This window comes from Apodemus sylvaticus, chromosome 7 (assembly GCF_947179515.1).
Source record: "Apodemus sylvaticus chromosome 7, mApoSyl1.1, whole genome shotgun sequence".
NCBI lineage: Eukaryota > Metazoa > Chordata > Mammalia > Rodentia > Muridae > Apodemus > Apodemus sylvaticus.
In genome coordinates this window covers 84,954,037-84,981,794 of record NC_067478.1, presented here as the reverse complement: position 1 = coordinate 84,981,794, position 27,758 = coordinate 84,954,037, and the positions used below count along the sequence as shown (strand labels likewise).

The 27,758-nt window shown below is 51.6% G+C and overlaps 3 protein-coding genes across 9 annotated transcripts; 1 reads left to right on the top strand and 2 right to left on the bottom strand.

Annotated features, from left to right (window-relative positions):
- Window positions 1-1,888: 1,888 nt before the first annotated feature.
- Ccdc153 (coiled-coil domain containing 153) lies at window positions 1,889-6,861 on the top strand. Its single transcript, XM_052188578.1, has 6 exons — window positions 1,889-1,958; window positions 2,582-2,647; window positions 3,563-3,682; window positions 4,000-4,092; window positions 5,651-5,781; window positions 6,733-6,861. Exons 1-6 carry the CDS (start codon window positions 1,889-1,891, stop codon window positions 6,859-6,861), a joined length of 609 nt encoding a protein of 202 aa, XP_052044538.1.
- A 956-nt stretch (window positions 6,862-7,817) lies between these two features.
- Window positions 7,818-11,999, bottom strand: Nherf4 (NHERF family PDZ scaffold protein 4). Its single transcript, XM_052189360.1, has 11 exons — window positions 11,984-11,999; window positions 11,549-11,576; window positions 11,268-11,416; window positions 10,820-11,094; window positions 10,412-10,601; window positions 10,180-10,316; window positions 9,766-9,970; window positions 9,376-9,572; window positions 9,091-9,297; window positions 8,766-8,966; window positions 7,818-8,561 (listed from the first exon to the last, which is right to left on the bottom strand). Exons 1-11 carry the CDS (start codon window positions 11,997-11,999, stop codon window positions 8,532-8,534), a joined length of 1,635 nt encoding a protein of 544 aa, XP_052045320.1. The 3' UTR covers window positions 7,818-8,531.
- Window positions 12,000-13,668: 1,669 nt separating this feature from the next.
- On the bottom strand, window positions 13,669-27,586 carry Nlrx1 (NLR family member X1). Of its 7 annotated transcripts, XM_052188571.1 has the most exons (11): window positions 27,005-27,280; window positions 26,332-26,495; window positions 24,757-24,878; window positions 24,156-24,225; window positions 23,671-23,759; window positions 22,598-23,217; window positions 21,244-22,065; window positions 17,543-18,138; window positions 16,680-16,766; window positions 14,980-15,231; window positions 13,669-14,500 (listed from the first exon to the last, which is right to left on the bottom strand). In XM_052188571.1, exons 3-11 carry the CDS (start codon window positions 24,824-24,826, stop codon window positions 14,179-14,181), a joined length of 2,928 nt encoding a protein of 975 aa, XP_052044531.1. In that variant the 5' UTR covers window positions 24,827-24,878; window positions 26,332-26,495; window positions 27,005-27,280; the 3' UTR covers window positions 13,669-14,178. The 7 variants fall into 7 exon arrangements, with proteins under 7 accessions (XP_052044531.1, XP_052044527.1, XP_052044528.1 ...); XM_052188567.1 differs by lacking the exons at window positions 26,332-26,495; window positions 27,005-27,280 and adding an exon at window positions 27,517-27,586; XM_052188568.1 differs by lacking the exon at window positions 26,332-26,495.
- Between the last annotated feature and the right edge of the window lie 172 nt (window positions 27,587-27,758).

Genomic DNA, 27,758 nt, shown 5'->3' with positions numbered 1-27,758 from the left:
CTCCACATCTGGGACGTGTAGACAGGGTCACCAGCCCGACGTTACAGGGGCTGTAAGCATCACAAAGACAAGTAGGACTCCTTGCTCTATAAAATGTCCAGAGCGAGGACTGGAGACATGGCTCAATGGTTAAAAGTGAGTACTGCTCATGGAGTTTGGTTCCCAGCACCACACCGATGGGCTGCTCACAACTACCCACAACTCCAAGGGGCTCCAATGCTCTCTCATAGCACCCCCCCCCTTTTTTTTTCCGGCACTGCGCTCACAAACCCACATATATACAACACAATGAAAAATTAAAATTAAAACTCTTCTATAATATCTAAAGTGTTACAGAATTAAATAAACAGGCATTGACCTTCTGTTTGCTCTGTACAGGAGAGAGATTTTATAGTTCCACATCTGTTCTGTGTCTGTTCCTGCAGATTTGCTTCTAATAAGCAATTTGACCAACAAATTCACGGACTAGAATAGACAGACATGCCTAAAAAGGAGCTGTAGTTTCCATAATCCACGGGGAGGATGGCTTGTTTAGATTCTATGGTGACATTATGGAGCCCAGCGATGGCACAGTTCCAGGTGGATGTCGCCCAGCTGAAGGGAGGCAGTAGCAGGCTACCCGTCATACTCTCTGCCCACAATCAGATTTTAACTACACCTAAGATACTAAAAAGCACTCCGTAAAGGGGATTTCTCCCAATATTGCCAAAGAAATTACTAAACTTCAAAATTTAGGAGATGCGGGAGGTCACCTAAGCAAGTCCACCAGAGGGCGCCCTAACCAACTTTATGCGGCAGGGTGCCTGGGGGCTGCTAAACACCTGTCTGCTGATTAAACCTCATAGAAATAGGGGGAGGAGGAAAGACTAACTGGGAGAGAAAAGAAGGTCCTGGAAACACACCAGTGAAGACTGGGGGATTTCAGGAGCTACAAAACGTATACACCAAGAAATTCGAGCCGAGCAAAATTAAGTAGCTGAATTCATGACTCTGCCTAATTTGTGCTCCACTCTGAGTCAGCATCCACTTCAGTCCATGGCTCCAACTCCACCTCTCCTCTTAAGTGGAAAACTTTCAACTGTGTTTCCCTCACACAGCATAGTAGCCTTTTTGAAGCAAACCTTTAGATTTAGAGTAAATACCGTCACTACATTCACGAGACCTCCGGATATAACGCGGCTGTGATGGCTTCTATCCCTGCCTTTCCTCTGTGTCTGTAAAACACTGTTCTCCCAGACTGTAAATCTCTAGATTCCTAGCCTGGAGAGTCTCCAGACCACAGGCAGCGCCTGTGTAGACATGAATAATGGCTATTCAGCTCCAAAGCTTCTTCTTTAGGGCGAGGATATGGAGGTAAAAAGAGAAACCTTTCTTTGTATGAGCTGATTTAGCTCACCCACCTGCCTGTGTTTCCCAGTTGCCTGGACAACGTGCAGTCTCCAGAAACCCAATATCCCAGTTCTTGGTCCTGCCTCTTGAGGAACTTTTACACCCTGCATTGGCTCCCAGGACCCAGGCTCCTCCCTAGGCTCAGTCTGCGTGGGTCTCTCTCTGCCCTCCCCCTGGTGTGTCATTCCCCAGGGAGACAGACACCACACACACAACAGAGTCTTGCAGGCAGGTAGGAAGGAAGATTACACATGCTGGGGAGAGAGAAGGGACTGGGTCCAGAAGTCGCTAAGAGGCTGAGGGCGATACATAGGATTATCCTCCCTCACTAACCCCAGCCCTCCCTAAGGGTCCCAAGAGGCCAAGAAGCTTCTAGAAAGCGTAAGACGCACTGGGAAACTAGAATTCTGACGCTCCAGGAACTCCCAACTCAGTCTAAGGGTCAGCATGTCTGTATGCTGACCCACACAGAAGGTCTTCCCTTCGTCAGGACAGCAGGATGCCACCTAAAACCAAAGGAAAGGGGAGAAAAGCGGGAGCACGGAAAAAGAAAAAGAACTCAAGTCCGGGTGAGTCACAGAGGGAGCAGGCCGGCACCCCTGTGTGTCCATATTCAAAGTCCACACAGAGGCCTTCAGAGGGAATCCAGCCCCCTGGGCGACAAGATGGAGTGGGTTTGTTTTGGATGGAGTGGGTTTGTTTTGGTTTTGTCCTTTGTTCTTTTGCCACAGGGTCACTATGGAGCCTAGGCAAGCCTCAATCGTATCCTCCTAGTGTCCCCAGGCTGGGATTGCCTGGGGCTTCCCAGGCCTAGCACGGGGGCTCCCCAGGCCTAGTGCGAGGCATTGCCTCCACAGCTGGCTACAGTGAAGCTTTCTTGCCGTCCTCATCAGAGCCTTGAGTCCAGATTCCACCAGGCAGGGGAACCGGAGAATGCCTCCCCGCACCCTCCCCGCCCCTGCCCCAGCCCCAGCCCCATCTAGCCCTTCGCCTTTGTCATATTTTTTGCCCTTCTTTAGAGCATGCACCAAGTACAGGGCAGCGAAGACTCAGCTGTGAATCTGTCGATTCTGCCATTGAGCTTCCCTTGCTTGATCTTCCTCCATCCCGCGAGGAGCGTGGGAGGAAGATGGGAAGACCGGGTAGCGGCGAGATCAGGGTGGCCTGAGACTCCCAGGTCTTGCCACTGCAGGTGCAGAGGCTGAGGCCAAGCACAGGCAGGTGCTGCTAGAGAAGGAGCTGCTTCAGGACCGCTTAGGTAAGAAGCGTGGAGCCTCCGGAGACAGCAGCGACGATGACACTGACACGACACCGTCCTAGTCAGGCTAATCACTGCTGTGACAAAACACTGCGACCAGAGCGGCCTGGGGAGGAGATGGTTTATCTGGCTGGTGCTTCCAAAGCACTGTTTATTTTTGAAGTCAAACAGGGCAGGCACCTGAGACAGGAGCTGATGCAGAAGCCATGGAGTGATGCTGCTAATTGCTTGCTCCCCATGGCTTGCTCAGCATGCTTTCTTATAGAACCCAGGACCAGCAGCCAAAGGGGCAGCACCACTCATGGGCTGGGCCCTCCCCACCAATCAATTACTAATTAAGAAAATGCCCTCTAGGCTTGCCAATAGCCAGATCTTGTGGAGGCATTTTCTCAGTCAAGGCTCCTGCCTCTCTGATAACTCTAGCTTGTGTCAAGTTGACATAGAACTATCCACGCAGCCCATGGCACATGGGGCATTTCTGGGTTCTTGGAGAACTGGAAGTTTGAACTATATCCAGGGCTAAACCAAACCAGCCATTCTCTCTTGGCAAAGATTGCGAGGAAGGGCTAGGCAGTGAAGACTGATGAAGAAGCTGTTCTCTGCCCCACCCCCACCCCCACCCCAGGCTCTGGGAATGCAGTCACAACCCCATTAATGAATGGGGGTAAGTAGTCTACCATGAAGCCAACCTGCAGCTCAGGGAAGCCATTGTTTTTTAGGAACCAGAACATGGCGAGACTATTGACTCTGTAAGAATGAAAATTCTATGGGTTTCAAGGGGTTCTAAGGAGAGACACTGAAGAAGAGGTTGACCCCTGCCAAGTTCCCAGAGAGAAGCATAGTTCAAGGCTGTGGTGGTTGATTCTATAGGCTCCTCAGCCAGACCTGAGCATGGCTCTGTGGTGCTGTTCACAGCTCTACAGAGGGAAGAAGTTCGCCGAGCCAAGGCTTCCGAAGACGGGCTGAAGCAGAGGTTACAAGGGCTGGCAGCTGAGCTGGAAAGGACCCAAAGTGAGGGGAAGGCCGTATATGCAGGTGTGTGTGATCAGGTGGGCAGGGGACGGGCCTGGAGGGGAACAATCTAGAGGGTGAGGGAATTTAAGGAAGGGAAATGAAGAGGGATTCCGACTGCCATACCTTCCCTGCGTCTGCCTTCCCTGCACAGGCAGGGTCCTGAGAACCAAAGAAAGGTCCCTGGTAGAGTGTGGAATCCCCCTAAACAGATACGGGGGAGATTTCCTATCCCCCACATTTTCAAGATCTCCCAAGTTTCTTAGTTCTGTTCCTCCGCTGAGACCTTTCCCTACATGTAGCGTTCTTTCCTTTCTTCATGCCTCTATCCCTGCCGCCAGAGATGAGCCGCCAGCGCCGCGCCCTGCAGGAGGAGCTGGGGACCCGGAACAAGCTGCTGGAGGAGGAGCTGAGAGGTCTGAGGGAGCAGCTGGGTAGGCCCCAACCTCACCCTTTCCTTCACAGGTTCAGAACCAAGGCCCGCATGCAGGAGTGAACTCTGAAAGCTCTCCTCTAGATGTCTACACACTGTTGGCTGAGTTTTAACTAGGGTCACCATCACCCTAGCTCTCCTCTGAACAAAGAGTTCAGTGCCACAGACCTCTCTGTTAGGGCTGGAGTTGGTCTGTCTGAGAGCTGGCTCAGCAGTTAACAGTTAATAGTCGATTCGTAGCACCCACATGGTGGTTCACAGCCATCCTGTAACTCCAGCCCGAGGAGATGTAAGGCCCTCCTCTGACTCCACAGACACCCATAGTGCACGTATGCACTATGCACGCAAGCAAAGCACTCACACACATAAAATAACTAAATAAATCTAAAAAAAAAAGAAAGGTTTTTATTTTATTTTTTATTTTTATTCTATTATTTATTTTATTTTTATTCTAGCCCTGCTAGAGGCTTTAAAAAAAAAACTTTTCAGCCGGGCAGTGGTGGTGGGTAGTGGTGGTGCATGCCTTTAATCCCAGCACTTGGGAGGCAGAGGCAGGCGGATTTCTGAGTTCGAGGCCAGCCTGGTCTATAGAGTGAGTTCCAGAACAGCCAGGGCTATACAGAGAAACCCTGTCTCGGAAAAACAAAAACAAAAACAAACAAACAAACAAAAGAACATTGGCTGCTCTTCCTGAGGGCCAGCACCTCAGGAAAACATTATAATTCCAGTTTCAGAGGATCCAATCTAATGCCCTCTTCTGGACTCCACAGGCAAATACACACACACACACACACACACACACACACACACACGCACACGCACACGCACACGCACGCACGCGCACGCACATGCACACGCACACATACACACAGAGAGGGGGAGAAGGGGAAAGAGAGAGAGGGGGAGAAGGAAGAGGAGTAAATTGTTTTAAAAACTGAGATATAAAATTAAAATAAATTTATAAAGATAAACTGAACACTGAACCATGTTAGGTGGTACAAGTCTGTAATATCAACTCTGAGAGAAAGAGGCAAAACAATATGGAGTTCAAGATTATCCTTGGCTACATGGAGATTTTAAGGCCAGCTTGGGCTACATAAGATCCTGTCTTAAAACAAAACAAAACAAAACAAAACAAAACAAAGCCAACCATTCAAGACATGGCAATTCGGAGAGACTGTCTCCCACTGTCTAAGACTTTGGACCCATCTCCTGTCTCAAGCCCTCTCTTTATGCACCCACCCTGCCGTACCTCAGTAAGTCTAGAGACCTCAGGTAAGCAGATGACCCTGGAAGTCTGTGATGACTGCTGTGAAGCTGCCTCTTCAGGCACCTTTGGTTACTGTTCTTGGTATATGGTATCACTGTCCTGTCTTTTTTTTTCTTCTGAGACAGGGTTTCTCTGTGTAGCCCTGGCTGTCCTGGAACTCACTCTATAGACCAGGCTGGCCTCAAACTCAGAAATCTGCCTGCCTCTGCCTCCCAAGTGCTGGGAGTAAAGGCGTGCGCCACCGCCACCTGGTCACTGTCCTGTCTTATCTTTCTGCCCTGTTCCCTAGAAATATGCCAAAGGGAGGCTAAGACGGCAAGGGAAGAGGCTGAGCAAGCCCTCAGAAAGCAAGATGGAACCCTGGCTCAGCTTCGTGCCCACGTGGCAGACATGGAGGCCAAATATGAGGAAATCTTGCATGTAAGCACCACTACCTGTTGGCCAGCCATCTTCTGTTATCTCAAAACCCTTCATCCCTATGGCCCCAATCAGTGTGACGGCCTACAACCTAAGGGAGACGTGCTCTGTCCTAAGTATAAACAGAAGAGCCAACCATTGACAGCTGGTGACACGTGATCCCAGTGCTTGGGTAGCTAAGGCAGGAAGATTTTGAGTTCAAGGCCAAGATGAGCCACAATGTACTATGTACCTGCTACACAGTGAGATCTAGACTCAAAATAATCGGGGGATTACTTTGGCATATAGTGATAATGTGATAGTAAGTCAATGGTAGTGCTCTAGCCTAGTATGCAAGGCCATGGGTTCAAGTCCAGGCACAGAGGTGGAGAGGGGGATAGGAAGGGGAGTCAGGAGAAGAAGAAGTAGGGAACGAAAGGAGTGGCACAGGCTTGGGCTCAAGGCCAACCTACATACAAAGGTCAAGGCCAGCATAGACAACGTAGTAAGAGACTGAATCTCAAAATAAAAACGAGAAAGAGGACTGAATACACAGCTCAGGGACACGGTACTTGACTAGCATATGTGAGACTTTAGGTTCAATTTTGAGTGTTGGAGAGAGAGAGAGAGAAAGAGAGAGAGAGGGGGAGAGAACAGGAAGCAGCCAGATGTGATGGTTCATATTTGAAATCTAACACTTGGAAAGCTGAGGCAGAATTCTGAGTTTGAAACCAGCCTGGACTGCAAAACAAGGTTATCTTACAAAAAGAAGGAAGGAAGGAAGGAAGGAAGGAAGGAAGGAAGGAAGGAAGGAAGGAAGGAAGGAAGGAAAGAAGGAAGGAAGGAAGGAGGGAGGGAGGGAAGAAGGGAGGGAGGGGAAGTGGTTGGTGAAGAACTCTTACTAATCAAGCCGGCAACCTGAGGCGACCTCAGCCTTCCCTCCCTCCCTGGGAGCTGACAGCTGGCTGTTCACAGGACAACCTGGACTGTCTATTGGCCAAGCTGAGAGTGGTCAGGCCTCAGTGGGATGCAGCTGTGCTGAGACTGCACACCAGACACAAGGAGCAGCTCCGGCAATTTGGTCTCAACCCCCTGGATCTTTGAGGCTACTGGCCTCTAATCTCTAAGGCCTGTCAATAAAGCAACTTGATGTAGAATTCAATAGAACTGTGGATTGTGGCCTCTGGCAGCGAGGATGTCTATGTTCTGGGTTGACCCAATGTCCTAAACACTGAGTGGAAAGAAATAGACAAGGTTCCAAACCCTTTCTTACAGAAACTAGATCCCATTCCCTTAAACCTGAAGCACCTTTGGTCCCTTTAAACTACCTTGACTTAAGTGGGTATAGTGATTGTTTTAGGGATTCTATTACTGGACAAAACAGCATGACCAAGAAGCAAATTAAGGAAGAAAGGATTTATTCAGCTTACACTTCCATATTGCTGCTCATCACCAAAGGAGGTCAGGACTGGAACTCAAGGAGAGGCCATGGAGGGATGTTACTTACTGGCTAGCTTCCCCTGGCTCAGATTGCCTTTTTTTTTTTTTTTTTTTTGGTTTTTTTGAGACAGGGTTTCTCTGTGTAGCCCTGGCTGTCCTGGAACTCACTCTGTAGACCAGGCTAGGCTGGCCTCAAACTCAGAAATCCGCCTGCCTATGCCTCCCAGGTGCTGGGATTAAAGGCATGCGCCACCACCGCCCGGCTCTCAGATTGCTTTCTTATAGAACCTAAGACTACCAGCCCAGAGATGGCACCACATACAAGGTGCCCTCCCCCCCATCACTAATTGAAAAAAAAAGTCTTATAGCTGGATCTCATGGAGGCATTTGCTCACCTGAGGCTCCTTTCTCTGTAATAACTCCAGCTTGTGTCAAGTTGACACAAAACTAGCCAGTACAGTGGCTAGTTTTAATCCCCATGCTTGGGAGGCAGAGGCAAGTGAATCTCTGAGTTTGAGGCCAGCCTGGTCTACAAAGCAAATTGTAGAACAGCCAGGGCTTCACAGAGAAACCCTGTCTTGACAAAACAAAACAAAGCTATCTTGGTTTATCCAGACCAATAAAACACATAGCCAGGTGTGTGTGTGTGTGTGTGTGTTTATACATATACATATATTTATTCATATATACATATATTATTTATTTGGACAGTAGCATATAGCATACTTATACTAAAGTGCTCATATAAAGGTCAGAGGACAACTTCCAGGAACTGGTTCTCTCCTTGTACTGTGGTTCTGGAGAGTGAACTGGGGTTGTCAGGTTTAGAAGCCAGCACCTTTTTTGCTATCTCACCGGCCAACGGAGAAAGACTGTAACAGGACATTACAATAGCCAAGAACCAGCTCCCAAGATTCTACGGTATCCAGTAGAAGGAAAATGCGGCTCCAATCCTCCTGCCCCATGACAAGAGTCACGCACGTAACCTATGTTCTCAATGGCTTCAATCCTAAGCGTCTCCACAGCATCATCTTCTTGAGCAGAACTTCATCTTTGGGGCACAGCTCCCCAGAACTTCCACATTAACATCCTGTGGAGTCTCAGGCTCCCTCATGAGCCCGGCTGAGGTCTCTGTCCACACCCCTCTGCGGGAGGTCGGCTCATGAGGAAGGTCCCTGGCAGTCCTGTGATCAGTGGTGTCCGAATCCTCCAGCTAGCTCCCACTTCCGACCTAGAGAGACCATTCCTGGCTCCCTCCACCTCAGCGTGCAGAGCAAGGGCAGAAGAACTACTAGGCAAGTCTATGCCAGTAAGTCTATGCCAACAGGGATGTCCTATAGCAACTCCGAAGCCAGAGTCCAGTCCTACAGAGAGAAGGGGAGTCAGTCCGGGACCAGACGAGTTCACTTTCCTGCCCAACATGCTCTGCTCAGGAGTAGGACTTTGTCCACAGATCTTTTGTCCCCACCTCCTATGACCAATGGTTCCCTCCTGCCCATCCCACACAGCTCTACCCATTAGCCCTCCCTCTGCCCTTCCCATAATTCCATTTGTCTCTTTGACTTCACCTCTCCAAACTCCGAAGAAATCCAGGCTTCTAAGCCCGGAGGATCCCTAGCTGCTATCTTCAGGCAGAGGGGCGGCTCGGCCTCGGCCAGCTGCTGAAGCCTGTCCTGGTCACTGTCTCCACCCACAGGACATCCGTTCACCTCCAAAATCGCATCTCCCATTTGCAGCCCTGCCCGGGCTGCTGAGCCTCCTGGAGTCACCTGGCAGTGTAGGGAGATACACAAAAGTGTTGGCTAGGTGTTCTAAGGATGGGCGGGTTGGGAGGCAGAGAAAGGTAGGTGGTGAGTGATGGGTAGATTCCAAGGCACATGGCGTATCGGTCACCTGGGAGATGAAAAGACAAGGCCCACTAGCCACACAGCAGAGTCTGAATCCATAGCCACCTCCAGGCCCAGGGTACAAGATGCATTGGCAGGAGCCAGCAAAGCCAGAAGGCTCAATCGTGTCTTCAACTGGAAGATCCTTGGTTTCTGCCAGAGGAGGGGCAGCAGTCTCAGTGTTCTCCAAGAATAGGAGGGGCGACAGGCGTACCTGGGGGTGAAGGGGGAGAGAACCTGTGGCACCTGAGCCTTGCTCTATTCCCACCCTCTCCCCAACCCTGTCACATACCATGCTGAAGAAGCGGTCAGCCTCAGGATCAACGACAATGAGGGAGACACAAGAGCCCTGCGCTCGGATCCTAGACACCGTTTCCTCATGACCCAGTCCGTCCACGCTTTCCCCGGCTACAGCCACCAGGCGGTCTCCAGGCCTCATCCCAGCTTTGTCAGCAGGCAATCCTGGATCCACCTCCCACAAGAACTGCCCTGGGACACAGACATCTTCACTGCTCTCCTCTGACTCACGCCCATGCTCTCCCAGGAACCAACCCCACAGGACATGGGAGGATGCCGTTGGGGGCTGTGGGGCACCTCTCGGGGACTCTGAGAAGCATACAATTGAATGTGTCTGACCAGCCTAACGTCCAGTTTCCTATCCAACCCCAGAGCTGCCACTCACCAAGTCGACCATCCAGGCCCTTTTCCTCCCGGAGCAGGAAGCCAAAACCTTCAGGTCCTTTCTCTATGTTTAGACATCGGGGCTTGGCAGGCAATGCCCAGCCCTCTGCCAGGGGTGCGGCAAGAGGCATTCCCAGTTGGTGACACTGTTCCTCTACCTCCGGCCCTGCCACCAGCAGAGTCACCTGATCTCCACTCTGCAAAAGCTGTCAGGACAGAGCAAGAATGTAAGCATGGGTCATCTGTGTAGGATAGAAAGACAAGTATCTCCTCAGCCTCTTCTCCCGGGGGTGTGGGTGGGGGGGTCCCCCCAGAATGAGGGCATAGGGAAAAGAAGAGGGGGTGACTGACGTTCATACTGACCCTCAGGTCTGGAGGGGGAGTTCAGAGAGGGAGTCACTGTAGGAAGCCCTACCTTCCTGCTGAGCTGGTTATATGTGAACTTCTCCACACTGGCCCCATTCACCTCTAGCAACCTGGCCCCAGGGGGCACTCCTGCCCTCTCAGCAGCTCCTCCTACGCTGAGCACCAACCAGAAAGGACCTCGAGCTCCTAAAGGCAGAAAAGGTAAGTCCCAGCCTGCTGCCTGCCTAGAACAGAAGCTGAGCTCCCCAGCCCTGTCAACCCGTGTCAGACCCTGAGCTCACCATGGGTGACACTGAAACCAAAGCCACCTTCATCTTTTACTACGTGACACAAGCGTGGCCTGACCCCCGCGGCTAGGGTAGGGCAGTGGAAAGCGTCACTTCCCGACTGAGCACGAGCCACATCATGCACGTGTTGTGCCAAGACCGTCAGCAATACCCGAGGACCGCTGGCCCGGATGTAGCGCACTACCTATAGAAGGGTACACAGGGGAGAAAGGTTGGCCCTCTGAAATCCCAGGATGCCCTAGAACGTGCATTTTCACTGTAGAAACCACGTCTGTAGATGGCTTCACCCAATCCTTCTACCTAGGTCCTCCCAATCACGGGGATCTGAGCAAAGAGAGACTTGGCCCATGAAGTGCTATGGAATGTTCTTTTGTACCACGGGGAGTCCCAGTCCAGCCTCACCACCGCATAGTCTTCATGTGCTACGATCTTATTGTTCACCGCTAGGATCCGGTCTCCTTCCCGGAGACCCTGGCGCTGGGCAGAGGTGCCTGGATCCACCCTGCACACCACGTGGTCGGCCTTGCCGAGCTGCTGCCGCAGATGGAACCCAAAACTCTTTTCCTCCTCCTTGCTCAACAGACAGAAGCGAGGCCGGTGCAGGTTCCAGGGATCTGAAGGAGGAAGAAGGTAGCAAAAAAGGAGGGGAACACAGCCCCTCCCCCCACAGGAGCATCAAATGGTAGTCCCTGCTTCCTGTCAGGAGCGCTGGTCAGCTTCCAGCCAGTGAGAGGGTGGGCTTTATAGCTGAATGAACTCTGCGTGGGCTGGGCGGCTAAAGCAAAGGGATGCCTGCCCCCCCCTCTCTCTGCTTAGTTACTGATATCTGAGGGAGGCAGTTAGCAGTTACCAAGGAGATAGGAGGCTGTGTGGCACTGTAGAGTCTCTAGGGAAAGGAAACAGTTGCCAGGGGTGAGGGGGTTACCAGATTGGTCCTGGTCTTCGGCCAGGGAGAGGACAGGATTGTCGATGCCCAGCCTTGGATTAAACTTAAACTTCCTGTAATGAGGCAGGAGAGGCAAATAAGAGACAGCTATGAGCTGGACTTGGGTCCCAGGTTCTACTTTAGGTGCTGAGGCCAGCTGAAAGTCTCCCCACCTTCAGTTCTTCTCCAGCCCTCAGACTACTTACAGAGTTAACAAGGCTGTGTCCTGAAGATCTGCAGACAAAGGAGGGTGAGAGTAGAGACACACTCCCGCCAGAGACAGGACTTTCATGATGAAAACCACAAGGGCTTAGGAGAAACCCGACCCCCTCCCATTCTGCTTCTCTCTCTCTCTCTCTCTCTCTCTCTCTCTCTCTCTCTCTCACACACACACACACACACACACACACACACACACAGGGGTGTTGACTCCCCTTTATTTTCCTCCCCAGTACTGTGGCACATAAATCTGAGCCTATCAGCAGAGGGTGTGGACCAGGAAGATAGGTCTAGAAGCCCACCTCATTCCTATTTCTATTTGCCTCAGGACTCCAAGCCCCGATAGCAAGTGTGTTCTAGACCCGGAGACTCCAAATCTGCCCCCTCTGTGGCCACCCCCAAAGTCCCCTTTCACTTCCTACCTGCAGCCGCCTCCATAGTTGGATCACTGACCCAGGACTAAAGAGTAGGGGCAAGGTTCATTATAAGCAGTTGACCCTCCCACCTGCCCCCTCCCGAGTCACGCCTTCTTGAAGACGCTGCAAGGAAGCACTGGGGTAATGGTTAACAGCAAAGGGACTTATTCTCTGCACAGTGCGAGTATAGGTTCCTTCTGGTCGGGCAGTGGTGGCGCAGCACTCTGGGAGGCAGAGGCAGGCAGATTTCTGAGTTCGAGGCCAGCCTGGTTTACTGAGTGAGTTCCAGGACAGCCAGGGCTATACAGAATAAAAAGAAAAAGGTTCCTTCTGCCGCCCTGCCTTTCTCTTAAGACCCAGTTGCTCTAGCACACAACACAAAGTAAATCACTGTCATCTCAAGCGGGGGCAGCAGGTATGAGAAGGGTTATAGGAATTTGAAGGCCCAGCCAGAGCAACCTCATCCCAGGATCTCACCCCCTCCTTCCATCAAGTTATCTAAAGATACTTGAGCCTCTCCCTTTCCCTATCAGACTATTCAAACAAAGGATCTCAAGAATTGGAATTTCTTCAGGAATTTTAAACTGGGGAAGAAAAAAGGTGAAGCCCCGATGCCAGCCAGAACTTGTCTCCCAAGAAGAGGTTTCAAGCAGTTGGGACAATTTGTCAGACCACCGAGCTGGACAGGACTGCTCAGCTCAGCACAGCACACTGAACCCTGGGGTGGACCCTGGAAGAGGAGCTCTGGGGTTGAGATTGTCAGGTGGCCACCTTGAACAAATCTCCTTTCTCTGCTTTCCTTTTTTTTTTTTTTTTTTTTTTTTTTTTTGAGACAGGGTTTCTCTGTGTAGCCCTGGCTGTCCTGGAACTCTGGAGACCAGGCTGGCCTCAAACTCAGAAATCCACCTGCCTCTGCCTCCCAAGTGCTGGGATCAAAGGCATGCGCAAAAAAAAAAAAAAAAAAAAAAAGGGCAGAGTCTAGCCTGGTCTACAGAAGAGCGAGTTCTAGGACAGCCAGGACTACACAGAGAAATCCTGCCTCGAAAAATCAAAAAAGAAAAAAATGTTAAAGGCGTGTGCTACCAACGCCCAGCTTTTCTCTGCTTTCATAAGCTTTAATTTTGTTCATTTATTTGTGCGCAGGTGTGTGCGTGCGTGCGTGCATGCATGTGTATGTGTGTGTGTTTGCATGCACATGTGAATGAGAAAGTGAGAGAGAGAGAGAGAGAGAGAGAGAGAGGGGGGGGGGTACAGAAGGTGTGGTTGCTCAATAGAGGCCCTGAGGGTGCTGGATCTTCCCACCCACCCAACCCTATACCTCCACCTAGAGCTGGAGTGACTTCCTCCAGCCCCACACCTCATCCACCCCTGCCCCCACCCCCACCATCATGTGGTTGCTGGGAATTCAATCACTGCCCTCCGGAAGAGCAAGGCCTATCTGAATCTGCTGAGCCATCTCTCCAGCCCTTCTCCTCTGCCTTTTCACCATTCTCTTTTTAGCCTACCGAGGTTGAGTGGCAGAGCTCAGCTTGATCAGGATGTCAGCGCCCAGGTATTGACACTAAGAACTCCAGCAACACAGAGATGCTACTGCCTCTGAGTCTGGTAACCAGGGGCCATTTGCAGTAGAAGGTAAATCAAACTAACCCTTTCTTAGAAGCACCAGGCAAGGAAGTGGAGACCACAGAGGGTGGAAGACACACGGTTTTTTTAATAGCAGCAAGGTGGGCAAACTTGTCCCTAGCAGCCTTGGAGCCATCAATTCCCGTGCATTTGAGAGACGTGAGGCTGGGAAAAGCACCAGTGGGAGGGCGTTCTGTGTCCAGAGGTGAGCTTAAGGCAGGGTGGGGAGCCGACCAGTACATCAGACTGACAGAACCCCCAGCATGGCAAACACAATCAGAGGAGGAACAGGCAAGACTGGTGGTGGCGTCACAGGGCAATTTGGCCACTGACGTGCCATATCTTTAGTCCTTCTAGGCAAAGGGAGAGGTAACATGTTCCATATCCAAGTCCAACATCAATTCATTGCATTTGACCTTGGGAACTCTAGGCCGGACTTGTTGGGGGGCGGTGGGCAACACAGTTTTACCCATTGCTTTGACCTCAGAACTGAAGGATCTTTCTGGAAGGAGTTGTACAAGCCAGGAAGCCACAGAGGGAGCCAGTGGTCCCACAGCTCTGTCACAGCTGTCACTATCTCAGTGTCCAGAGCTTCCCAGCTGCTCCAGAAGAGTCTTGACCTCATTCTCCACACGCAGAAGCTGAGCCTTGCGCCAAGGGTTAAGGGTGGCACCTCGGCTATCTTCCAGATCCCGGAGCAGCAGCTTGAGATGCCTCTGGACCCGGACAGGGTCCCAGCTGTTGAGGTTGCGCTGGACTTCACTAAGGATCACTGACCAGTACTCAGACACAGCTGTCCCCTCCGTCAGCGAGGCTACAACCCGGGCACCACCTTCACCAGAGCCTCCCAAATCCCGCAGGACCTGGCGGCCCTCTGAACTCAGCTCATTGAAGTAGAGGCTGGAGGAGAAAGAGACGGGAGGATGTCAGGATGTTGTTCATCGGGGTTTTGAGAAGAAAGGCCCAAGGTGGATAGGCAGAGAGCCAGGAAGCCTCATAATTCCCTGCAGGCTGCCAAATGGGAGGGGCCAGTGCATATAATAAGATCTAAGGAAAGGCTCAGGTGGTAGAGTTCTTAGCACACACAGAGCTCTGAGTTCACTCCGTAGCATCCCAAAAAGAATCTGTAATAAGACAGAGACAGAGGTAGAAGCTGATGGAAACATATGGTGTGGCCAGAGACAGTAGCCACTGGGAGAAATGGTGGTAGGGGAAGGCTCGGTCACAGAGGACTTGGGTTAGCTCAGCACTCTGCAAACCAGGATCAGAGAGGGAATACAGAGAGTAGGATCACCGCTCCCCCAGGGTAGGAAGAACCCAGTAAAGAGAAGCAGTCAAAGGATTGGGGCCCAGAACATGAGACCAGGAGCAGGACTTACTGCAGCAGCTCCAGGGAAGGGTGCTCCCGAGCAGCCTTAGCCAAGGCTAGAGCCACCGTGTCGCCAGCACCGTTGTAGGCCACGTTCAGTTCCTGCAGTTGTTTGTTGCGGTCCAGCTGGGCAGCCAGCAGCTCCAGTCCCTCGTCTCCAAGGTCAGTGTGCAGCAAGGACAGGTGTGTCACTGAAGTGTTTCCGGCCAGCCCATCCATCAGCAAGCCCACTCCAGCTGTGGTCAGTGGGTTGTTGGACAGCCTAAGGGTCACAAGCAAGACAAGGTTGGGGCGTGGGGCATTGTAGATACCCAAGCTGGGTGCTAGGACGTTGGCCAAAGGGGGCACATCTGAGTTGGAGGCCAGTCTGAACACAGGAATGGGGCCCAGGCAAAGGGAGGAGCAGCTCTTGCCCATGAAGGAGAGTGGGGAAGCCAGGCGGGCGGTGGCACACACCTTTAATCCCAGCACTTGGGAGGCAGAGGCAGGCGGATTTCTGAGTTCGAGGCCAGCCTGGACTACAGAGTGAGTTCCAGGACAGTCAGGGCTACACAGAGAAACCCTGTCTCGAAAAACCAAAAACAAACAAAAACAAACAAACAAAAAAACAAAAAAGTAAATAAATTATATTGAATAAAAAAATGCTTAAAAAAAAAACAAAAAAGAAAGAAAAAGAAAAGAAAAGAAAAAAGAAAAAACAAAAACAAAAAAAGGAGAGTGGGGGAAAGCAAGTTGCCTCTTCTCCCTCCCTTCTATTTTTCTAGCTTCCTGGACCCCCCCCCCCACGCCCCAACCCTTCTGTTCCTATTAGTCCTCTTACACATTCCTTTACAGCCTCTGAAGCCTTTAGTCCTTCGGTCCTCCCTCCTCTCTGGTTCCCTCTTTCTACTGTCACACTCCCCCACCCCCTTTTCATTAAAAAACAAAACAAAATATTTACTTATTCTGTGCATGTGTGCCTGTGGGAGTGAAGTGGGGGAGGGGAGGGGTCCAGGAGGTCAGGGGACACTTGTCAGAACTGGTGGGAACTGGTTCTTTCCTTCCAACCAGTATGTGAGTCAGGGGGGGGGGGGGGACTAAACTCAGTTGTTCAGGCTCTGCCCCACCCACTTTCACCTTCTGTGCCATCTCACCAGGGGTCCCCCCTTCAACCCCCTTTCTTCTTCCCCATTCACCTCTCCTGGTTCTCATTAGAAACTGGGGCCCCCAGGCATCTGGGTTCCTAGGAAATTAGCCAACACCTTAGAAGCAGCTAGAGAGTACCCAGCGTGATGGTGAGTCTGCAGGGATAAGGGATTCAGTTGCCAGGCAACTGGGCCAGGAATTACTGCAGCCTTCCTGTCCCCCAGGCTGATATTAGCCAAGAGAAAGGCTTTCTTAGCACCCACTCTGGGTGTCTTCCTTGTTCCTCTCTATTTATTTCCATTTGTTTGTTTGTTTGAGACAGTTTCTAGTGTAGTCCTGGCTATACTGAAACTTGCTCTATAGACCAAGGTGGCTTTGAATTCAGAGATCTGTGTCTCTGGGCCTCTCTAGTGCTGGGGTTAAGGTTGTGTGCTCCTTTCAGATGCTTGTGATGGACCTGGGCAGGGAACCAGCCAGAGGACCCAGATAACCTCTTACTAGAACAAGAGCAGCCACAGTACTCACCGTGCCTGTGGCCATCAGAAGCCAGAGCCGCCCACCAGGCCCCTGCTATAGGACACTCACCGAAGAGTGGTGATCTGGCATTGCTCATGTAACAGCAGGTCTCGGAGGTCTCTGCAGGCCTCAGGGCCCAGATTGTTGAGTTGCAACCTGGAGCAGAAGGTGGCCGGAAAGGGCAGGCAAGAGACCAAGAAAGCTGGTCAGCATGGGGTCTTCCCACGGAGTGTGCTCCTCCTTACCAGCCTGCTTCCTGCCTTCCACACAGTCCTTGTCCCCTGTTGCTCAAGCCACCTCTGCCATGCCTTCTCCATCCGGCCCTGCTGTGGTCTGCTACGTCAAGGGACATGGCTGGAGGTTTGTAGTTTGTACTGCAGGAAGGGAGAGCCTCTGACAGAGGGAGCCTGGTTTGAGGATCAGGTAGGGTAGAATCTGTGCTTAGAGAGTATTAGACTTGGAGGGCTTTGGTTTAACACAGTGGATTGTTGTAAAGCAAGGCCTCTCCCTGAGCCTTCCGGGAGAGCACACAGCCGCCTCCTCTGCTCTTCTGCCCTCTTGCAAGGCAGCTCAGAGAGCTTTACCAGAAGACGAACCCATGCGTAGCCTTTTAGCTTCCCAACTGTCAACTCCCCTCTCCCTTTTTCTTGAGTCAAGGCCTTATATAGCCCAGGCTGGCCCAGAATTCATGGCCATGCTGGACTCACAGCGCTGCTTCTGCCTGTTTCTGAATGCTGGGGTTACAGGCGTGTGGTCTGGCAGACCTCTTTTCTTTAGGAAGTGGCTAGCCTTTGGTATTGCTATAGCAACAGAAAGCCCACTCACATGTGTCCCCTGGCCCCTCTTCATTCTTTGGCCGCCCTAGCACCTTCTCTCTCCTGTTGCCCCTCCCTTTCCTCCCTTCATGCCCGTGCATAAGGATTAGTCCTCACCCCAGTTTCCGGGCACGCAGGAGGACAGGCATGAGAGTGTGTAACCCAGCGGGGTCCAGCTGGCAGGAGGCCAAGTTCACCTCGTCCAGGGGATGCCTTCCACTTCCTAGTACGGAGGCTACCACTGTGCACTTGAGGGGTGTCATGCGCACGCCCGCTAAATTGAGCTGACGCAGGGAGCCCAGCACCTCGGCTGAGAAACGCTGGTTCTGGAACTCATAGTGGAAGAAGAGATGGTCAAGAAGCTCCGAGGGGGGCAGCACCTGCCGACCCAGCTTCCCCAGTTTCTTCTTGATGGCCTGGGCATTCTCCAGGGCATCCAGGTTCTTGATGGGACAGCCAAGCTGAGCCAGCACCGCCCGGTTGTGGGCGGAGAGAAGTCCACCCATGAACATGGGGAAGAGCTCGAAGACTTCATCCTCAGGCGGCTCGTCTGGGTGGCGCCGCGGGCCCTCCACACCCAGAATGCTGGCCCCCATCTGATCCAGAACATCATCATTGTAGTAGTCTTCCTCCCGGAACATCTCCAGCACCATGGCCTGGGCCACGGCCTCCCGACTCTTACTCACCATGCGCCCAAAGACTCGCGGAACTACCTGGAAAAGAAGCATGGGACGGAGTGTGGCCTTCCAAGCATCCATTCAAGCCTCCAAAGTTCAGTTCAAGGTAGATATGCTCTCCGACTGTTCTTTTTTTCTTTTTCTTTTTAGATTTAATTGATTGATTGATTGATTGATTATATATAAGTGTACTGTAGCTGTCTTCAGACACCCCAGAAGAGGGCGTCAGATCTCACCATGTGGTTGCTAGGATTTGAATCCAGGACCTTTGGAAGAGCAGTCAGTGTTCTTAACCACTGAGCCATCTCCCCAGCCCCCCTCTGACTGTTCTAACCTTGGGGGTCTCCCCTTGAGCTCACAACACCACTTGCAGATTGGGCCACTTCCCCTTGCTGGGACACGCTCTATGGCTTCCTGCTGTCCTTGAGGCAAACTCCAAACTTTCAGCCTGGAATATGAAACTTTTCATAATCTGGCCCCAGATCGACTTTTCTAGAGCCATCTCACAAACACTTGTCTCATGCATTCCAGACATTAGGATCTCTTCCTTTTGCCCAAGTGCCAATTCAATTCCCAGTCCAGAAGGTCCGAGAAGGAATGAATATATACAGTTGTCCCTCCACAGGGAGTTGGTTCTGGATCCCTCACAGATATAACATATGCCTGGATGCTCGAGTCCCTTATATAAAATGAGTCAGTAGCTTATAGTTTAAGTATGCCCTACTGTATACTAAATAATCTCTGGACTACTTGAAACACTCGATACAATGTAAATGCTAACTATAGAGTGGTTATGTGGAAGCTATATTGTGTTGTAAAGGACCTGTGTATGTTTAATACAGGTACTTTCTGTGGGAGCAGTGTTGAGGACTGAGCCTCTGCCTCTGCCCCTGCCCCTGCCCCTGCCCCTGCCCCTGCCCCTGCCCCTGCCCCTGCCCCTGCCCCTGCCCCTGCCCCTGCCTCTGCCTATGCCTCTGCAGGGTCTGGTATTAAAGGTGTGAGCCTTTATACTTGGCCCCCTCCTTCCACTTTTATGTAGATTCTGAGGGTCGAACCCAGGCCACTAAGATTGAAAGTCAAGTCTCTACTCACTGAGACATCTTGCCAGTCCCCATTTTTTATGTTTAACAAACAATTAAATGGCACACTTACTATGTGCCAGACCCCAAGGATTAATTTGAGCTTTAAATGATGTCAATGAATAAATTCTGTTATTACCCCATTTACTAGACATCTAAGGCAAGGCTTAGGTAACTTAATTAAGGCTATACAGCTAGGGGTGGCAGAGCTTCAACTCAGGTCTCTGGGTCACGAAACTTCTGCTCTCAATCTTTATGCTTTGTTGCCCCACAAAAGGTGAAGTTCAGCTTTAGTTCTTTTTTCTTTTTCTTTCTTTCTTTTTTTTTAATTTATTTTATTTTATTTTTTAATTTTTTTTTATTTTTTTGGTTTTTCAGGACAGGGTTTCTCTGTGTACCCCTGGCTGTCCTAGAACTCACTCTTGTAGACCAGGCTGGCCTTGAACTCAGAAATCCTCCTGCCTCTGCCTCCCAAGTGCTGAGATTAAAGGCATGCGCCACCACTGCCCGGCATCAGCTTTAGTTCTGTAGCACTGGCTAGTGTTCTGCCTTCTCAAGACCAATTCCTGACGCCAAGGTTAACCAAGGAAGGAGACACTTGACAGAGTCACAGACCCTGAGCTCAAATCCCAGTTGATCTTGCTCTCAGTGTGATATTAGACAAGTTCATGTGCCTAAGTTTTCTCTATTGTCCTTTTCTTGTGTATGTGTATACATGTTCGCAGGTATGTGGGGGTGTGAGCATGTGCACATGTGTGCCAGAGATTGATCCTAGGAATCATCCTCAATCACTCTCTCACCTTCTTCTGTGGGGCAGGGTCCCTGAATCAGATCAAGGGCTCACTATCCAGCTCGTCCTAGGGATCCTGTGTCCTGGCCTTCCAGGGGGAACTATGAGTTTCCCTGGGTTCTGGAGATCCAAACTGAAACCCTTCTGCTTGTGCTGCAAGCATTTTAGCCATTGAGCCCTCTCACTGGCCCCATTTCTTTAAGGTTAAAAGGGATCTCAAGCTTGCCAGGTCTGATTTGCAAACAGAGGGTAAAGCAGAAGCATCCAAAGCGTCTGGCAGACATCCGCAGAGACTGGCAGCCCACATCCCTCAGGAACAGCCCATATCCACCCTGCTCACAGCATCGCCCTCAGGCCTGCTGGCTGGTTTCTGGAGTGGACCTGCACCCAGGATGGACCATCCTAAGTAAATTACCTATGCCATTCTTCCTCCCGGTACAGATGAATAAATGGTATCTGCTTTATAACCCTGTCTCCAGCAATTGAGCGATTGAGTTAGGATGAGTCATTGCTCCTGGCCCGATCGCCTCTGAACGAGCATGGAGTTTCTGGGCATACAGCTCAGTGGCAGAACAGTTGCCTATCATGTGTAAAGCCCTGGGCTCAACCTCCAACATCACAAAAAGGAAAAGAAGTTTCTGGACCTACAAATGAGACTGTACTCTTGTAACTCCCAGTAGCAGAAATTGGAGAAAATGGGAAAAAAAAAAAAAGAATCCTTGTTAGAATCTTTGTGGGATTGTTTCAAAAGTCCCTGCAACCTCAGTTCCCTTCTTAGCCCCCAAGCCTTCCTATGGATTCTTTCTTCCCATTCCTTAAGCCTCAATCCCACTAAAAGCCAAGTTCCCCAAAGATCTTTGCAAGGCACAGCCTCAACCCACTGGGAGAAGAACAAGGAGTCCATACAGAAGCATCTTGGGAGGGTGTGTATGTGTGTGTGTGTGTGTGTGTGTGTGTTGGGTGGTGTGTGTGTGTGTGTTGGGTGGTGTGTGTGTGTGTATGTGTGTGTGTGTTGGGTAGTGTGTGTGTTGGGTGGTGTGTGTGTGTGTGTATGTGTGTGTGTTGGGTGGTGTGTGTGTTGGGTCGTGTGTGTGTGTGTGTGTGTGTGTGTTGGGTGGTGTGTGTGTGTGTGTGTGTGTATGTGTGTGTGTGTTGGGTGGTGTGTGTGTGTTGAGTGGTATTGGGTGTGTGTGTGTTTGGGAGATGTTTGTGCCTTCTGATGTGTGTGTATGGGGTAGAGGGAAGGTGTCGAGGGCAAGAATCATTCATTACCTTGAGCAAGTTGAAGAGCAGAGGCAGAATCCGCAGGGGCAGCAGCTTGGCCACAATGCCCAATACCAGGCTGACATCTTCCCCAACACGGCCCGCAAATTCAACCACTTCCTTGCCCACCCGCTGCAGGGCTGTCTTGCGCAAACCAAGCACGATGTAGAGGGCAGCCAGGTATTCCTGCATGGCAGGCACGGTGAATACGAAGGTACCCAGGTGCCCCGGTTCCACACACGGGGCCAGGAAAAACCTCAGGGCATCACGGCGGAAGATCTGGAGCAGTTGAAACTCCTCCTCTGTCTTGATGCCGGCTTCCAGGCAGCCACGGACATCCTCCTCAGAGAAGTAGGTCTTTCGGGATGACACCCCCTCATAGGCCAACTTGCCCATAGTCCGGGCTGCATAGGACATCAGGGATAGATTGGAGGGGTGGGCGCTGTCCAGTGTTTCCCCGCTGAAGTTCAGACGTAGAAAGCTGGTGTAGATGCTTGTGAGGGTCTGGCCAGCAGGTGTGGGCGCATGCAGGAAGTGCAAGGTGGCACAGACAAGCCAACAATAGGAGGGCAGAAAGCAGGCCGCGGCAATCTGGTGGTGCCCCTCCAGGTTTCGGGACAGCATTTGTATCAGGTTGTCTCGCTGAGCTGGTGTGACTGAGACACCTGTGCCCCCAGCACCATACCCACAATCAGGCTGGTTAAGGCGGAGCTGGAAGTAGAGCTTCTGCAGGTTGGTATCAGAGAAGCCACAGATTTCACCATAGCGGCCCACGTACTTGCTAGGGATCCGGCCAATGGCAGAGGGCCGGGTGGTTACCAGAATGCTGGCCTGGGAAGGATATGGTTAAAGGTTAAGAAAGAAACATCTGTGTCTCAAGAATTAGACCTGATTGCCTCAAGCCCTTAAAGGTCCAAGAATGAAGAGGATCATAGTTATCGACATTATAACTAACAGTGCTGGGCATGATGGCACATGCCTTTAATCCCAGCACTTGAGGGGCAGAGTCAGGTAAATAGATCTCTGTGGGCTGTGGACCAGCCAGAGTTACACAGTGAGAACCTGTCCAAAGAACTCCAAAAAAATTATTAATATCAATTATTGATTATCTACTATGCCCCAGAGCACTAAGCTAAGCACTTGATAGGTGGTATCTCACTTAACCTGTATAGAACAAGGATAGAAGAAGACATAAGTTTGGGGAGAAGAGTGATTTGTCAGGGTCCCACATTCAGGAAGGGCCAAGGTAAACTAACCCAGGCACTGTTGTCCCACACAACAACCATGTAGGCTAAGAACATAAAATTCCCTATGGGGCAGGTTAAGGGACAGCAGGGACAGCACACGGCAAGGGGCAACCCACCTCGGGAAGCATGTATTTGCGCAGCAGGTTGACCATGATGGCAGCTGGTGCCCCGGGTTCCTCGGGGTCATTGCAAAGCCCTGTGCCTGCCAGCCGGAAGTCAAGGTTGAGGTGCTCCAAACCATGGAGCACAAAGAGCAGGCGGGGTCCCGCAGCAGTCATCAGGGGCAGCACCTCCTTCAGGGGTGTGTAACGCTGGGTTACAAGTTGGCACAAGGAAGCTGGGGTGGGGCCCAGGGATGACAAGTCCTCACAGGAGAAGGGAATGAGCAGCTCAAAGGCAGGCAGTCTCCCATAACACCAGTCTAAGACCATCTTGCGTACCAGCGTGCTCTTGCCAGTACCCACGGTCCCATACAATACCACAGTCTGCATGCGGCGCCCGCAGGCATCTGGATCAAAGAGCTGAGACAGGGCCAGTGGGGGGAGCCCTGCCTGGGTTCGCTGATGCCCTGTGGCCAGCTCCGTGGACGGGCGAAGCAGCTCATCTGGGGTGGTCTCTCGGATCACAGGGTCAACGTGAACTGTGTCTAGAGCAAAGGTTGGTCCAAACTGGCGCTCCTCTCTGGGCAGCCGACTGAACCACTCTGTGAGGTTCCGGCGATGCCTTTCGATAGCTTCTGGATGAGAAAGCAAAGGACATTGGTCAAGGCAAAGGATTGGAGGTGCTGGCTCTTCTGGCTAGCCAGGGTGGCTATAGGTCAGGGTAGGGAGTCAACACAGAGAACTCAGAGATGCAGGGACCCATTGTGGTGTGAGCACACAGAACTAATTCCATTAACCAAAAAACTACTCAGAAGGTTTAGAGCCCTAGGACAGAAAATATGGAGTCTTTGAACAAATTATGCTGAGCCTGGGCTGACTGACTTCCTGACACCTGGCTACTGAATTCAAAGATGTCTCAGGGTAGGAAGAGAATGTCTCTGAATGTATGTGGTCCCTGTGCACAGCGTGATGAATGCTCAAATGACCGGAAGGGGGTGGGAGGGAGAGGCCACCAGTAGATGACAGTGGTGGCTCCTGTGCCCCTCCCCATCCTCCTAGGCCCCTCCCCCTCCACACCCCTCCTTTACCAGTGGCAGAGATGCTCCTGAACAGCTGCCCATGCCTCCCTGGTGTGGGAGCACTGTCTGCTGAGTTTCCATGGTGACGGACAAAGGACCTGGGAGCAAAGACAAGGGATGGTCTGAGGTTTAGGAACTGGGGTGAACCCTAGCACAGGCTCAGTCCAGTCCAGTCCAGTCCAGTCCAGTCCAATACAGTCTGCACGTTCTAAGATGAAGCTCAGACTCTTGCTCTTCCCAAGGACTGAGACCTGGTCCCTCCAACCCTAACTGGTACCTGCTTGAGACTCAGACTGGCCTCTGCCAGATCAATCCCATTCCCCATTATTATGTGTCTACATGCTCTAAGCTACCTTCCTCTAGATCCTTGGAAGTTGCCCTGTACCCTTCCCACCCCCAAGAAACCCAACCCTCTCTCCCAGGAGATCCTGACCATTCCTATCTCCTGAGCTGTGTCTAGCTGTGTTCTGAGGCCTGACACTCCCAGGTCTCACCTAGGGGGCCCCAGGGGATGCACCCCTTTAAAGGGCCAGCTCCATTGGATCAGGAAGGAGATACGCTCATCTACAGAGAAAAGAGAGAGGCAGCATCTGCAGACCCATCCACACACCCCCGTTAGTGTCCACACCCCCACACTGACATCACCCCCACCCTCTTATTTACTCTTATGGTAGCATGTGCTGTCCCTAAATAGCAATTATTACATAATCTTCTATTTAGCTATACGATTATTTGATTATCATCCATTTCCCCCTCTACGAGAGCAGGACTCACATCTGGTTCTGTTCACAATTATATACCAAAAACCTAAGCCACAGTCTGGTGCAGAGCCAACGTGCCACTAATGTCTTGGATAAAAAATTAAATTGGAAACAGCTAGAAGGGACCCAGCTCTGCTCCCTTGTCTAAGATGGGGGAAAGGGGGAAAAGAGGCTCTGAGCAGTGAGATGACATGCCGGGAGGACACCAGCTATAGAGCCACACAGCTGGAACTGGTGTACCTGCTGTGTCTGGATTCCTGCTGTTTTGGAAGCACCTGGACCCTGATGCAGAAAGGAGGGTCAAAACAGAAACCTCCCCTTGTTTCCTGCTTACCTGGTAGCTGGGGTGTTCTTCTCAGGCCAGAGCCCCAAGAGGTCCTGGGAAAATGGCAGCCCCACCTCATCCTAGAAAAACTGGAGCCTGGAACACTTAGAACCCCTTTCTTTCCTGTTGCCCTGCAAAAAGAATAGTGTGACTGGGATTGGTGAATGGCTCAAGGGTAAATACTCCTGCTACCAAGCCTGAGGACCTGAATTCAATTCCAGGAACCCACAGGGTAGATCGGCTCCCAAAAGCTCTCCTTTGGCCTTTGCACAGCCAAACCTGCACCCACTATAAACAAATAAATAAATGTATACAATAAAAACTTAAGAACAAACAGACACCATTAATGTAAATAAAAGAAAAACCAGTACTGTGTATGTTCGGCCATCAAACCTCCCACATCACACACACACACATACACACACAAATACACACACATACAAATATGTGCACATACAGCGGCGGTGGCACACGCCTTTAATCCCAGCACTTGGGAGGCAAAGGCAGGCAGATTTCTGGGTTCGAGGTCAGCCTGGTCTACAAAGTGAGTTCTAGGACGTCCAGGGCTGCAGAGAAACCCTGTCTCAAAAAAAAAAAAAATACATATACACACATACAAACACGTGTACACACCTCTTCCTCTCCCTTTCTCTCTCTCTCTCCTGCTCTCTCTCCAACCCTTACCCCTAGTATCTAAGAAGAGGCCATCTCCCAAGGGAAGCCTCCTTCATATGTATAGAAGAAGCCTTTGAAGCCCTGGCCTGGCTTCTAGCTCTCCTCAGCAAGGATAATCCTAACCTGAGTGATTCCGTTTCATCTCCTACCAGCTCCTGCCTGGCACTGAGGCTTCACAGCTGCCTCTGCCCTGAGTACGAACCCAATCATCTGCTTTTAGGTTTTATTTTTGCTTGACTGCCAGCAAGCTCTGATAGGAGCCCTGTGCTCGCTCACTCGCAGGCCTTTTCTGAGCCTGGGTTTTTTTCCCCCAACTCATCCTTATTCATTTCCTTCTGCCTTTGCGCCGCAGCCACCGGATCCTTTTAGCTGAGTTTTAATGGTTGTATCACTTTATCGTCTCTGATAAGCCGCCTGTGAGGCTGGCATAAATAATAAATGAATGTGTGAGTGAGCTTCCTGCTTGACACAAGGATGTGCCGCCTCTGCCTCACACTTCAGCTGGGCCAACATGGCCCGTCAGGCCCCCTCCTCTGGTTACTTTGTGTCAGAGCTGCCCCAAGCCCTGGATTCACAAGCCATTCCCTGGCTCTTTATCGAATCCTTCCCCTACAGGCAGCAGCGGCAGGCCCACAGATCTCTCCCTACTGCTTTTTGCCAACCTCTTCATTTCATCATTTCAAAACTGAGAGATCCTTCCAGACCTTACAAACCATTTCCTCAAGCCCTCTGTGCCTCCATGGTTGGCCTATTCCACTCCCTCATTCCCTGCAGAAATCAGCTCCCTAAACTCCTAAGCTACCTGACAGCTACGAAACCCAGGCCCACACAAGCTATTTTCCCAGGCTTGCCCCCAGCCCACGCCTCACCACCAGGGCTACTACTGGATTCTTGCTCTCACCTTCCTACCTTAGTCCCTATACTTTGGTTAGCGTCTCCTTTATCAGAACCCCAGACACTCTTCGAAGATACTGCTCAAGGTAGTCTTTCCTAAGGAGTCTCTTCTGGCCCCCTGAGCTCCTTGGCATGCGCGTGCCCCTCTGCTGGCGTGGCCTCCCTCGCTGACACTGGGGCTGAAGGGAGGACAAGCTTGGGAAGAGGCTGCACGGAGTAACCTGCTTTAGCCCAGCCCGCCAGAGTAGGAGCTGGCTGAGGTCTTAAGTGGGCTGGAAACAGGAGACCCCCTGGGAGCTGGAGAAAGATCCGGAAAACCTGGCAAATCCCAGGATTGACATCAATCAGCCCCAGGTCCACTGAGTCAAGATAAGACCTGCAGGGTCTAGGATAATTCTCTAATCAAGCAGTTGTCATGGCACTAATCAAAAGAAGGGGTGCAACAAGAATTTGCAGAGTTCCCCCAGCAAACTGGGTCCCAAAGAGCCTTCCCACTTCCACTTGGATTGGGGGCGGGATGGGGTACGGGGCAAAGTGAAGCTGCCAGTAGGCCCATATTCAGCGCCCAAGCTCCGGCAGAACTCCCAGTGCCACTTGCCCGCTCCCGCGACCCAGCTGCCCGGCTCTTGCTTCCGGGGCCCATCGCAGCCGGGGTCCGGAGTTGCGATCGACCCAGTTAGGCATTTACCCAGGCTGCCTAGGCCCTGGTGCCCGTCGCCGCCGCCCGGAGGGAAGGAGGCCGGCGTCTCCCGCTGGCTCCCAGCTTCCCCGGCTCGCTCGGCACGGCGCGCCTAGGCCCCCTCCGCTCGCCAGCCAGCGCGCAGCCCGGCCCACTCTGGCACTCCGCCCGGCCTGGACACCCAAGCGCACTGAGTGGAAACCGGCAGAAGGGGGATCGGGGTAGGTGGCGCCGGGCGGAGATTCCGGCTCCACCGGGTCTTCTCTGGGCCCAGGTTCCCGTACTGCCCCCTGCAGGTTCCCAAGCGTCAGGCCCAGCCGATAACCTCATAGCCACCTCTGGACTTGCTGATAAAGCCCATTTTACAGATGAAGACACGGGAAAAGTATATGACTCGCGCAGGTCATCCCGGTTGGAAGTAGATGAATCAGAACAAAAGCTCCCGCCTAGGCCTTCCTCACCCTGAGATACTCATCCCTAGGGCATCCTGACCTGCCTTCCTGCTCACAAACATAGCTTACGTCCAGGCAGAAGATAGCCCTTCTTCGATCCTCCCCTTCTGTGTCATTCAGTCCCAAGCCACTAGGGGGGCCTCTGACCACTTTGGCCGGGAAGGAAGAATGGGTACCGATAGACACTTCCTTCTCCAACCAGTTCTTCCTGTCTGACATCCCGTCATGGTTTAGCCCTGGGACTTCCGTGTTCTAAAAACCCCAACCCTCGTTCCTTCCATTCAAGGAACACCCAAGGTTCTTGTAACCGA